This window comes from Podarcis erhardii (assembly GCF_964252035.2).
Source record: "Podarcis erhardii genome assembly, chromosome: 1".
In the NCBI taxonomy this organism is placed as follows: domain Eukaryota; kingdom Metazoa; phylum Chordata; class Lepidosauria; order Squamata; family Lacertidae; genus Podarcis; species Podarcis erhardii.
In genome coordinates, this window is record NC_138497.1 from 129,932,089 (window position 1) to 129,945,984 (window position 13,896).

Below are 13,896 nucleotides of genomic sequence, written 5' to 3' on the forward strand. Positions count from 1 at the left end.
TTAAAAATGGCTATGCAAGGGAGACTGGACATTTGAACACACAAGAATTACAAGCAATTTGTGACATAACACGAAATATTCCTCTTTGGACTCTCCAGTCTACTTTGTTTTGGTTTTGCTTTTATGCTTTTTCAGTCAAAAGTAATACAATTGGTTCAAACAGAAAAAGATACCGGACCACAAAATGGCTGGGGGCGTTCCTCTTTCCGCATGAATGGGGAGAAAAGGCACCTACATCAGATGCCATGCTTGCTTGCAAACAGAAGCTTTTTGCACTTTTCCTCTTCAGAACATGGCAGAGGGTGGGTGCCCAGTCTGGGCATCAGTAAAATGATCAGGGGGGGGGGGGTACCGTGTCGGCAAGGCTGAGCCAGCGTGGACAGAACTCGAAAGGGAATCGCAAACAGACTCTTGTGCATTTAGGATTTGATTTTTGAAGAGATATTTATGGTGCGTTTCTTCTGGTGTTTCCCGCCACGGTCGTAATAATGCGGAGGTGCCTTTTACGTGCGGTAAAAACCCTGGAATATGGCAAGGAGGAGCCTCTGCGGAGAGTGCCAGCTGCGTTTTTGCTAATTGAATTGAACGGCAGATGGCTTGGAGTTTTTGGCAGTGCTGGGCAGGGGATATTGCCGGCCAGCAAGGTGGCTTGTATAATAAGTGGATTCTGCCGCAGCGCTCCTAACTGCTCTGCTGGCTTCTAATTTATCTCCCATGATTGAAAAAAACTCTTTCTAAGAAGACCACCTTGGTGGTCTTGTCAAAGTGTGTCTCGGAAACTAAAATGGAGGGGAGGGCTAGAATTGGTGCAGGAAACGTTTAAAAGGGACCCCTGACCACTAGGTCCAGTCGTGGCCGACTCTGGGGTTGCAGCGCTCATCTTGCTTTACTGGCCGAGGGAGCCAGTGTACAGCTTCCGGGTCATGTGGCCAGCATGACTAAGCCGCTTCTGGCAAACCAGAACAGCACATGGAAATGCTGTTTACCTTCCCGCCGGAGCAGCACCTATTTATCTATTTGCACTTTGACGTGCTTTCGAACTGCTAGGTTGGCAGGAGCAGGGACTGAGCAACGGGAGCTCACCCCGTCATGGGGATTCGAACTGCCGACCTTCTGATCGGCAAGTCCTAGGCTCTGTGGTTTAACCCACAGTGCCACCTGCGTCCCAGCAGGAAAGGTTAGTCATCCGTAAATCTATTCCAGGGGTAGCTAATGTTTTCCCATCAGCCCTAAACAGCATGGCCTTTGGCATGGGTGTAGCCAGCATTTTTGTTGGGGGCGGGCAGAACTTCAGTTAGCTATGTATTTTTATTGTTTTGTATCGATTTGGGGGGGGTGGCAGCTGCCCCTTCCTGCCCTCCCCTTGGCTACGCCCATGGCCATTGGAGAGGGATGGTGGGAGTTGTAGTTTAGCAACAAATTAAGGGCACCACGATGGCCACCTCGATCTGCTGTATGAGGAGCATTGGTAGATACCAACTCTGCCCTGGTATTTTTTTGGCAAGGAAGCGAGAGAAGTAGAAACTGCTCCCCGTTAAATGTTACGACAGGCCTACACGTCACTGAATATTGCTCTTTTTGGGGACATCGCAGGGATTTCTGTTGGATTTTGGCTTTTCTCTCCCTCTGCCTAGCGGATCCCTTTGAAACAATGCTGAAGTCCTTGTTGCGGTACCAGTCCGGCCTCGGCGGAGATGCTGGCGAGACCTGCTTGAGGAAGAAGCTCTATGAAAACGGAGTAACCAAGTGTCTGCAGAGCAACTTCTCAGCCATTCAGAAGGTGAATCGCCTAGTCTTGTGGGCTAAGTGTGTTGTTTGGTAACAATGTGGGCAAGGCAAGTCCCTTTTGAGGCACCGGCAAGGTGGTGGACGTAATGAGATGCCAAGTTATTAGGGTTGTTGTTGCTGTTTAGTCGTTTAGTCGTGCCCGACTCTTCGTGACCCCCTGGACCAGAGCACGCCAGGCACTCCTGTCTTCCACTGCCTCCTGCAGTTTGGTCAAACTCATGTTTGTAGCTTCGAGAACACTGTCCAACCATCTCGTTCTCTGTCATCCCCTTCTCCTTGTGCCCTCCATCTTTCCCAACATCAGGGTCTTTTCCAGGGAGTCTTCTCTTCTCATGAAGTGGCCAAAGTATTGGAGCCTCAGCTTCAGGATCTGTCCTTCCAGTGAGCACTCAGGGCTGATTTCCTTAAGAATGGATAGGTTTGATCTTCTTGCAGTCCATGGGACTCTCAAGAGTCTCCTCCAGCACCATAATTCAAAAGCATCAATTCTTCGGCGATCAGCCTTCTTTATGGTCCAGCTCTCACTTCCATACATCACTACTGGGAAAACCATAGCTTTAACTATACGGGCCTTTGTTGGCAAGGTGATGTCTCTGCTTTTCCTAATATTGCTGTTGCTAAATCTTTCATCATTAGCATGCAGAAATCTGCTTGCTTCCTCCCCAGTTAAATCTTGCCCATTTACTTCCATCTTACATTCTTTAAACTTTGCAAAGCATTGTCTTGGCCCAGAGTCCCATCTGTGCTCTGAGATGTGGAAGGTCCCAGGTGAGTTGGCATCCACATGGACTTCTTTCTTGGAGGGAGCAGCTTCATACTCTTGTCTTTGGGGACGTGCAGGCCTTTTTTAATGACGCGGGTGGTCATTAAAAGGTCGGCAGTTTGAATCCCCACGACGGGGTGAGCTCCCATTGCTCAGTCCCTGCTCCTGCCAACCTAGCAGTTCGAAAGCACGTTAAAGTGCAAGTAGATAAAGTGCAAGTAGAGGTACCACTCTGGCGGGAAGGTAAATGGCGTTTCCGTGTGCTGCTCTGGTTCGCCAGAAGCGGCTTAGTCATGCTGGCCACATGACCCGGAAGCTGTACGCCAGCTCCCTTGGCCAATAAAGCGAGATGAGTGCCGCAACCCCAGAGTCGTCCGCAACTGGACCTAATGGTCAGGGGTTTCTTCACCTTTACAAACTACTAATAATTATAAATAGCAGAATGTAGGCACCCTATATATAGAAATGATCAAACCAGTGATATTTTAGGGAACAGGCTAGCAGGCGGGGTCCATTACTTACATCATAGGAGCCTACACAACACAAAACACTGTTCTTGTTTTTTTTTTTAGAGGAGGAAAACAAGAAAAAAAAATATTCTGAATGAAACAGTGGATGTATAATTTTTGTGGTTCATGCTGTGGCCGCTGACATGTGATTTGATGGTGAATTTGGGGTGACCCAACGCAAAAATCCTGCGGATCCATGTGGATCCGTGCTCTGTAACCACATTTTTGCACCATTGCGGCCCCACGCAACAGTGGGTGTGTGATTTTTTTGGTGCAGGCTGTAGCCATGGTCATGCTATGTGATTTGATGGTGAATTTGGGGTGACCCAATGTAAAAATCCTGAGGATCCGTGGGCTTTTACCTCCCCCCTCCCAGACAGCCTCCGCTAGCATCCCTTATCTCTCTTCCGATCCCACCGATCAGCTGCTTCCTTTCAACACTCCCTTCCCTCTTGTTTGCCTTAGTGTCTTTTCCTTAGCTGGAGCAGTTTTTTGCTTCTCCTTTTCTTCTAATTTCTCTCCTTATTACTTTAGTCTTCCTGTTTCCCCCCTTTGCAAGTTTGATGTCTTTACCTCCCCACTCCCAGGCAGCCTCCTTTATCTCTAGCGTCCCTTATCTCTCTCCCAGCAAATGACCAGCGTCTTTGTTTCAATACCCACTCCCCTCTTTCAAAAAAAATAAAAGCATGATCTGCTTTTTGCCCCTGGGCAATTCGGCTCCAGGGACCACGCATCACTCCATAAGAGGCATAGACATTTCCCCTTACTTTTTAGGAAGAAAAAAAGTGCATCTTATGGAGCGAAAAATACGGTATATTGTGGCATTTTTGTATTGGATCAGATTGTTAGAAGGGGTGCGATCTTCGTTGTTTCTTCAGCTTGCAAACTGCCTTACATATCGTAATATAGAAAAGCGGTCTAAAAAAATAAAAGCGAAATGAAATATCGATAGCCGTCGGGACAAGACAAGTAACAAATGCTTCCTTTACCTTAGTTCGTTCTCAGAGTAACTTGAGGGGGGGGGCAAACAATGGGTTTGACACAGGGTCTCTCTTCTTTTCTTCAAGCTGTCAGAAGAGCTTCTTGCAAAATGGCTGTCCTTTCCCGAATCTCAACATGTGCCCCTCAGTCAGCACATGCTTGGCTTTTCGATGAAGGCCGTCACTCAAGCCGCAATGGGCGGCAGGTTCGAGGATGACCAGGAAGTGATCCGGTTCCGTAAGAACCACGATGCGGTAAGCATCTGGAAGGGGAGAGAAAGAAATTTTATTTCTCAAGTTCTTGCTTCTGATTGTCTTGCAATCCCTGCACTTTTTGATTCCCGGGCACATTTAGCCTAAAACAGTTTAGGCCAGAGTGGATAAGAATTGCTGATTAGAAATAAAATAAAAATCGGATTTAAAAAAATTCAAATCGGATTTTTAAAATAAAATGCTTTTGGAGGAAATTTTTTTTCTAAAGATAGTTTTCTGTTTAAGTTACGTTATAGTCCAAAGGCTATTCATCAGGAAATAAGGATCTGTTTTAGATTTTCATGTGTGCTAAAACTCAGTCTAAATTCTTTTTTTGAAAAAAAAACACCACATCATTATAAGCTATAATGTTATTGTTTTGGTTAAATAGTTTAAATTGTTATTAAGGAAATGATTGCTTTTCTCCTTACAATTAAGTACTGCAGGAAAGCTGTCCAAATATAAACGATTAACTTATTAAACCTCACAATAATTTCATAACTATGTATTTCTAATAGCATAACCAAATCAGTAATTTTTAAAATAACTGTAAAAACTACTCTGAAACTTTATTATTCCAAAAATGAAACCTTCATCTGATTGTAAATATTAAGATGATACCAGCAAGAATGAGTCTTTCTGTAAAAAAAAAAAACCAACAGATTTAATTCAAGTCCTACTGACTAATGATTTAAATTGTGATTTAAATCAAATCCACCCTGGTTTAGGCACAATCTCTCTCGCAGACAGACCGTCTCTGGGAACTATTGGAGCCGGCAAAGGCAAACTCGGCCCTCCAGATGTTTTGAGACTACAATTCCCATCATCCCTGACCACTGGTCCTGTTAGCTAGGGATGATGGGAGTTGTAGTCCCAAAACATCTGGAGGGCCGAGTTTGCCTATGCCTATAGTGGAGTGTTTGCTTGGGTTTCCCTTGACGGGATTTCAATGGGTTTGGCTGGGAGATTCCCATAGCAATCAGTTTCGTAAATTCATTCCTCTGTTAGCAGACAGCTGAGAGAATGCCGGCTCTAACCATTGCTCTTTTCCAGGGAAGTCGCTGGGGTGGAGTTGACTCCAACAAACCTGTGAGAGAGGCTAGGATTCTGGGGGTTCTGTATGGGTTTTAACTGCCCTCTGGCAAGGGTGGCAATAGGAACCCCAGTCCTCCTCTCTAGTCTGGGGCTGGGATGTGAGTGAATATTGTCCCTGCAGTTGTGCCAGCCTTTAAGGGACTTACCAGAGGTGTTAAAGACCTGTGGCCCTCCTGTGGGAATGTTTAGGGATGCGGGGGAGGATATATTGTCTAAGATATCCTTTACAAGTTCAACAAAATTGGCAGAGTTAACATTCCCCCTTTTTTATCTTTTTTTTTTTTTTTTTTTTATTTTATTAGAAACATATAAAATAGCACATACAGAAAAAGAAAAATTACATAATAGCAAAACATAACAGAAAACAATAAGAAAAAGAAATTATACAGATAAGAAAAACTTACACATACAAACAGTTAACTTCCAATTATCTCAGCTTTGGATTATAAATTCTACATATATCTTCTACAGTTATTTTCATTACGTCTTTACATGTCATAGGAGTTAAGCAACGTCTACTGTTAAATTTTTAATTCCAAAATTGTTCTCAATATAAGTTAAGAATTTAGTCCAATCCTCTTTCTTCTTTACAGGATTATCCCGTCTAATATATTGTGTTAGTCTCGCAAGTTCTTGATATTGAAACAGTTTCACCTGCCACTCTCCAATTGTAGGGACTTCAGATGATTTCCATTTTTTTGCTATTAGAATTCTCGCTGCAGCGGTGGCGTATTGGAAGAAGGTCTGGTCCGTCTTTTTTATTTCTTCCCCTATCAACCCTAGGAGAAGCGCCTCCGGTTTTTTGGGGAAGTTATACTTCAAAATTTTCTTTAACTCCTCATAGACCTGTCCCCAGAAACCCTTCACCTCCTCACATGTCCACCAAATGTGGATGAAGGTCCCTACTTTATCTTTACACCTCCAGCAGGTGTTATCTACTGTTCTGTACATTCTACTTAGTTTTGTCGGAGTCAGGTACCAGCGGTACATCATCTTATCTAGGTTCTCTCGCAGAGCGGCGCACGCGGTAAATTTCATACCTTTCTTCCATAAATTTTCCCATTTATCATATTCTATCTCATATCCTAAGTCTTTGTTCCATTTAATCATCACCTCTTTTACCACCTCCTTCTTATTTTCACTTTCCAGTAGTTGCCTATACATTTTGGAGAGTAGTTTATTATTGCCCTCTAGTATCTCCACTTGGAATCTAGATTTATTTTCTCCCATACCTAATCTCTTATGTTCACGCCATAGTGCATTAATTTGGTGTAGGTGAAACCAATCCTTAATTTTCTCTTTTAGTTCGCCAAGCGGTATTAACTTCCACCCTTCTTCTGACTTAACTAGGATATCCTCATACGTCCATCTTTTACCTGTCATATTTAATTTCTTTATTTTAATGATGTCCACGGGTGAGAGCCACCAGGGGGTACTTTGTTCGATCAATTTTTTCTTCTTATTCCAGACTTCTAAGAGTGGTCCTCTTATTATGTGGTTATAAAAGCCTCTATGGACTTTATCCTTCTCCTGCCAAAGATAGGCATGCCACCCGAATCTTAAATCAAATCCTTCCAAATCTAATAGATCAGTATCTTTCAAAGTGGCCCAATCTTTTATCCAGAGTAAACATGCTGCCTCATAATAAAGTCTTAAATTTGGTACTCCGAAACCACCTCTGTCCCTGGAGTCCATCAAGTATTTAAGTCTCACCCTAGGTTTTTTCCCTTGCCAAATATATTTGGTCAGGATCCTTTGCCAATTTTTAAAGCAGGCGGAACCTTTAATAACTGGTAGGTTCTGGAACAAAAATAACAGTCTCGGGAGTATGCACATCTTTATCGAGGCCATCCTCCCCGTCCAGGATAAATTCAATCTATGCCAGGTGTCTATATCCCTCTTAATTTCTTTCCACAATTTATTATAGTTATCCTCCACCAGGTTAATATTCTTTGGGGATAACCAAACACCCAGATATTTCACTTTATTTACTACTGTAATATGCACCTTTTGTTCCATCTGTAATTTCTCCTGCTCAGTCAAGTTCTTTATTAATATTTTAGTTTTTTCTCTATTTAACTTAAATCCAGACAGATTGCCAAACTCTTCCAGGAGCTCTACCGCTCTGCTAGTACTTTCAACTGGGTTCTCCAAAGTTAGGACCAGGTCATCGGCATAGGCCTTTAGTTTGTATTCTTTCTCTCCAATTCTTAATCCCCTGATGTTCGAGGTTGCTCTTATTTTATTTACTACTGTTTCTAATACCATGATAAACAGCAAGGGTGACAAAGGGCAACCCTGTCTTGTGCCTTTTCTAATTGGAAAGTATTTAGTCAAATAATTATTTAAAATCAGCCTAGCCTGTTGTTCTGTATATATCGCCTTAATGCCCTTCAGGTAGGGACCAACTATTCCTACCCTTTCAAGATTTTGTAGCATAAATTCCCAGGAAACACGGTCGAATGCTTTTTCTGCATCGATAAAAATGAGAGCCGCTGGAATGTCTGGTTTTGCCTCCAAGTACTCAATGGAGTCCAAAAGATGTCGGACGTTGTCCCTCAGCTGCCTTCCCGGGAGGAATCCTACTTGGTCTCTATGTATATATCTATTTAAGTGCTTTTTAAGCCTACTTGCCATTATATCTGCGAAGATCTTATAATCACAGTTCAGCAATGAAATTGGTCTGTAGTTTTTTATGTCTACTTTTTCATTTTCGGTCTTAGGAATAAGCGTGATATACGCCTCCTTCCAGGAACCGGGAATCCTCCCCCCTTGGAAGATATTATTAATTACCTCCGTTAATATCGGGGCTAATAGATCTATCAGTTTTTTATAATATTTTGCGGGTAGGCCATCCGGTCCGGGGGTCTTTCCGTTCTTCATCCTATTAATGGCATCCCTGACCTCTTTTACTGATACCTCTTTATTAAGTTGTGCACAGTCCTCTTCTATAAAATATTTTCTTACTTCTTGATCCAAGTAGTTCGCTATTTCTATGCTACTCTCTTCCCCTTTTCCGTACAGCTTCTCAAAAAAATTAACAAACCTACTTTCAATTTCCTCTGGGTCTTCTATCACCCTTCCATCCACAATTTTTTAAACACACGCGCAGCAGATAGCTTGCTCAGACTCGTTAGAGTCTCTGTAAATATTTCCTGGTATTTTCCCTGTTCAATCCCTCCTAAAATAGATTCTACACAGTCTTCTGTAAAGTATAAAACGTTTACTCACAAGTAATCATCTGTTCAGACGCGGGTGGCGCTGTGGGTTAAACCACAGAGCCTAGGACTTGCCGATCATTAGGTCGGCGGTTCGAATCCCCGCGACGGGGTGAGCTCCCGTTGCTCAGTCCCTGCTCCTGCCAACCTAGCAGTTCGAAAGCACGTCAAAGTGCAAGTAGATAAATAGGTACCGCTCTGGCAGGAAGGTAAACAGCGTTTCCATGTGCTGCTCTGGTTCGCCAGAAGCGGCTCAGTCATGATGGCCACATGACCCGGAAGCTGTACGCCGGCTCCCTCGGCCAATAAAGTGAGATGAGCACCGCAACCCCAGAGTCGTCCACGACTGGACCTAATGGTCAGGGGTCCCTTTACCTTTACCTTTATATGATGGAAACTACTCATAATTATAAATAGCAGAATGTAGGCACCCTATATATAGAAATGAGGAAACCAGTGATATTTTAGGGAGCAGGCTAGCAGGCGGGGTCCATTACTTACATCGTAGGAGCCTACACAACACAAAACACTGTTCTTGTTTTTTATCTTATATTTTGGAAATGTACATCCAGTTTTTTCCCCTTAAATTTTTTGGGGGGGCTCCAAGAGAGTGGGGCCCTAAGCTATAGCTTATACGTAAATCCGGCACTGCTTCCACCAGCTGCAAGCTAGAGAATAAGGCTGTGGCGGACCTTTTCTTGGTCTTGGAAGGCTGTGTGACACCAAACCGAGCCCCAGTCTTTGCCTCCAACTCCAGAGGAAAGATGGGGACTGATGTTTTTGATGCCCATGGTGTCCAGAGCAATAGGCTTGCGTGGAGAGGAGGGGCAGATTTCTGCCCACCACCAACTTTGACGAAACGAAACTGTGAACCCCTCCTGCAGACATTTGCCCATAGCCACTCGGCCAGCTTCCTAAGCGAGCACGGATTTGAAAATGAGCTTCTTTGCACCCTGACGTTCTCGTTGCCATGGATCTGATTATGCCTTTTGCTCATAAATAAATATAGTTTCACAGTGGTACCTTGGTTCTCAAACTTCATCCGTTACAAAACCAAAACGTTCCAAAACCAAGGTGCGCTTTCCCACAGAAAGTAACGCTAAATGGATTAATCCGTTCCAGACATTTAAAAACAACCCCTAAAACAGCAATTTAACATGAATTTTACTATCTAACGAGACCATTGATCCATAAAATGAAAGCAATGAACAGTGTACTGCAGTCACACAATCAATCAGGAGCTGAACTGGGTTCCACACAGTCACAAAAACAAAAAAGGAGACACAAAAATGCAAAATAAATAACAAAAACAGACAGAGCTCAGCGTAACACTCAAAACAGAAGTGTGGTACTCAAATCGGAAGTGTAGCACTCAAAACGGAGCACATTCGGCTTCTGAAAAAGATTTGGACACCGGAACACTTACTTCCGGATTTGCAGTGTTTGGGTTCCAAGTTGTTTGAGAACCAAGGTGTTTGAAAACCAAGGTACCACCACCGTTGTATGGTAATTTCTGTTGCATGATGCCAAGTCCTGTATTGCTGAGTTTTGTAGCCGATCATTTGTTGGAAGGAGCAGCCTGGCTCTGTTTCAGCAGCACTCTTTGGACCATCCCGAGGGATTAATCTGCCCACTTTCTATTAATGGAGCCTTACCTTCAGCTGTGCCAGTAACTGCTGCGTAAGCCTTCCTCTTTGAAAATACCGCTCTAATGCAGTAGTCGTCAATCTACACCTAAGGCATGTTGGCTTGGATCCTAAGGTCAGTTGACTTAAGGAAGTTTATGGAAGAAAAGTTTCCCACCCAAAGAAGAAGAAGAAGAAGAAGAGTTTGGTTTTGATATCCCGCTTTATCACTACCCGAAGGAGTCTCAAAGCGGCTAACAATCTCCTTTTCCCTTCCTCCCCCACAACAAACACTCTGTGAGGTGAGTGGGGCTGAGAGACTTCAGAGAAGTGTGACTGGCCCAAGGTCACCCAGCAGCTGCATGTGGAGGAGCGGGGGAGAGAACCTGGTTGCCCAGATTATGAGTCTACCGCTCTTAACCACTACACCACACTGGAGAAGCGGAGACTCGAACCCAGTTCTCCAGATTACGAGTTTACCGCTCTTAACCACTACACCACACTGGAGAAGCGGAGAAGCGAACCCAGTTCTCCAGATTACGAGTCTACCGCTCTTAACCACCACACCACACTGGAGAAGCGGAGACGCGAACCCAGTTCACCAGATTACAAGTCTACCGCTCTTAACCACCACACCACACTGGAGAAGCGGAGACGCGAACCCAGTTCTCCAGATTACGAGTCTACCGCTCTTAACCACCACACCACACTGGAGAAGCGGAGACGCGAACCCAGTTCTCCAGGTTACGAGTCTACCGCTCTTAACCACTACACCACACTGGAGAAGCGGAGATGCGAACCCAGTTCACCAGATTACAAGTCTACCGCTCTTAACCACCACACCACACTGGAGAAGCGGAGACGCGAACCCAGTTCTCCAGATTACGAGTCTACCGCTCTTAACCACTACACCACACTGGAGAAGCGGAGACGCGAACCCAGTTCTCCAGATTACGAGTCTACCGCTCTTAACCACCACACCACACTGGAGAAGCGGAGACGCGAACCCGGTTCACCAGATTACAAGTCTACCGCTCTTAACCACTACACCACACTGGCTCTTTTTTTGCAGGTAACCCGCAGTTATCTGCAAAAAAGGCACCCCCCACCCCAGAAACCATAGCTAAAGGAAATGAGGAGCTCTTGCTGAACCCATGTGGTTGGGGAGAAGATGGAAACCTTTTATTCAGTGAAATTCCTTACGTTTTGTTTTAGGATTCGGGCCAGTGAGAGCCAGTCTCTTATTACAATTACAGTGATACCTCGGGTTACAGACGCTTCTGGTTACAGACGCTTCAGGTTACAGACTCTGCTAACCCAGAAATAGTACCTCGGATTAAGAACTTTGCTTCAGGATGAGAACAGAAATCATGCTCTGGCGGCACGGCGGCAGCTGGAGGCCCCATCAGTTAAAGTGGTGCTTCAGGTTAAGAACATTTTCAGGTTAAGAACGGACCTCCGGAACGAATTAAGTTCTTAACCAGAGGTACCACTGTATAGAACTAAGGCCCTAATTTTTATTTTTCCGGGGAGACTGGTTTAAGACAAGATGCTTAATAAGACTTGGGAAGATAATGCGATTCATCTGCACTTGTTTCAGATCTGGTCAGAAATTGGAAAGGGCTTCTTGGATGGGTCCCTTGACAAAAGCACGACTCGGAAAAAGCTGTATGAAGACGGTGAGTTTATTCTTGGGGTCCGTGTTTTAGCCCTGCCAGGTGTGGATGCGACTATTGCATCCAGGCTGCAAAATCCATTTTCTTTTTGTGTGTGTGGATGAATTAGGTATGCTTGCCTATTTCTTTTTTTTAAAAGGTCCCTGCTCCTGCCCACCTAGCAGTTCGAAAGCAAGTCAAAGTGCAAGTAGATAAATAGGTACTGCTCTGGCGGGAAGGTAAACGGCATTTCCGTGCGCTGTTCTGGTTCACCAGAAGCGGCTTAGTCATGCTGGCCACATGACCTGGAAGATGTACGCCAGCTCCCTTGGCCAGTAAAGCAAGATGAGCGCCGCAACCGCAGTCGGCCATGACTGCACCTAATGGTCAGGGGTCCCTTTACCTTTACCTTTAAGCTGAGACTTTTGTTCTGCAAAGAAGAAGAAGAGTTTGGATTTTATATCCCGCTTTATCACTACCCGAAGGAGTCTCAAAGCGGCTAACATTCTCCTTTCCCTTCCTCCCCCACAACAAACACTCTGTGAGGTGAGTGGGGCTGAGAGACTTCAGAGAAGTGTGACTAGCCCAAGGTCACCCAGCAGCTGCATGTGGAGGAGCGAAGACGCGAACCCGGTTCACCAGATTACAAGTCTACCGCTCTTAACCACTACACCACCCTGGCTTATTTTCCACCCTCCATATACATGCATATGGCTCTATAGGCTCCCCTTTGAGAAGATGCACCGACTTAATGATGTTTTGGTTTGGAGGCAGTAGGTGCCGTTCCACAGTGCAGAGGGCTTTGGGGAAAGAGATCTGCAGAGCTGCTTTCAAGCCGCTGATCTAATCTACAGCGGCTGCGGGAACCGTTGGTCCTTAGGATGCTCCTGAGCTCCAACTCCCATCAGCACCAGGGAATGGCCAGGAATGATGGGAGTTGTCCTTCTTCAACATCTGGAGGTCCAAAGGTTCCCCACGCCTGATCTGTAATTCATGAAGCAGCCCTCACGAGGGAGCGAACTGCAAGCCGCCTGGCAGGGTGTGTCAAGGTGGACCCTGAGACAATGTCCTCTGTCGGCTAATGAAAGAACTGTTTTGTTTTCCTGTGCCCGAAGCTCTGGTGGATATGGAGTTGGTCTTGAAGAAAGTCATAAAAGAGCGACAGGGGAAGAATCTCAGCCGAGACATCTTCATAGACTCTTTACTGCAGGGGAAGCTGAGCGACAAGCAGGTATCTACATCTGTGCTGTAATTAACCATTAATGGAAGTCCCGCTAGACCCGCTGGTAATTGCATTCTGCTGGGCTTGATTAATTTAATTGCCTGCATTGTTTCTCCCGATTTTAATCTTCATCCGAGAGAGGGAGAGAGAGGGGCGGGGGAGGGTTTTCTCCTTTTGCAACCTTGAAGCTTTAAATACCGTATTTTTCGCTCTATAAGATGCACTTTCCCCCCTCCAGAAATTAAGGGGAAATGTGTGTTCATCCTATGGAGTGAATGCAGGATCCTTGGCTTCAGTGATAGCAACACGAAGCCTCCGAAGCGCAGAGGGAGCGCTCCCTCCACGCTCCGGAGGCTTCACGTTGCTTTCGCTGAAGCCTGGAGAGCGAGAGGCGTCGGTGCGCACCGACCCCTCTCGCTCTCCAGGCTTCAGGGATAGCCCCCTTAAGCCTTGGGAGCGCAGCGCGAGTTCCTGCTGTGTTCTGGAGGCTTCAGGTTCCTTTCGCTGAAGCCAGGAGAGTCTTTCTCTCCCGGCTTCAGCAAAAGGAACCTGAAGCCTCCAGAACGCAGTGGGAACTCGCGCTGCGCTCAGAAGGCTTCAGGGATAGCCGCGCGTAGCCCCTCCAGCAGGGAGAGGCTGCACGCGGCTATGGCTTCTTTAGCCCCGCGCAGCCTCTCCCTGCCTGTACGCTGCTCTTTGGGGCTGGGGGGGGGATAAGATTTTTTTTTCTTCTTCATTTCCCCCTCTAAAAACTAGGTGCGCCCTATGGTCAGGTGCGCCCTATGGAGC

The 13,896-nt window shown here is 45.4% G+C and overlaps 1 protein-coding gene across 1 annotated transcript in view; it reads left to right on the forward strand.

The window, feature by feature from the left end:
- Positions 1–13,896, forward strand: part of CYP20A1 (cytochrome P450 family 20 subfamily A member 1) — a 44,593-nt gene that overhangs the window by 12,997 nt on the left and 17,700 nt on the right. The window contains exons 4-7 of the mRNA XM_081841326.1: positions 1,635–1,780; positions 4,128–4,295; positions 11,831–11,909; positions 13,001–13,116. Coding sequence (XP_081697452.1) covers positions 1,635–1,780; positions 4,128–4,295; positions 11,831–11,909; positions 13,001–13,116 — 509 coding nt within the window. The remainder of the gene's footprint in view (positions 1–1,634; positions 1,781–4,127; positions 4,296–11,830; positions 11,910–13,000; positions 13,117–13,896) is intronic.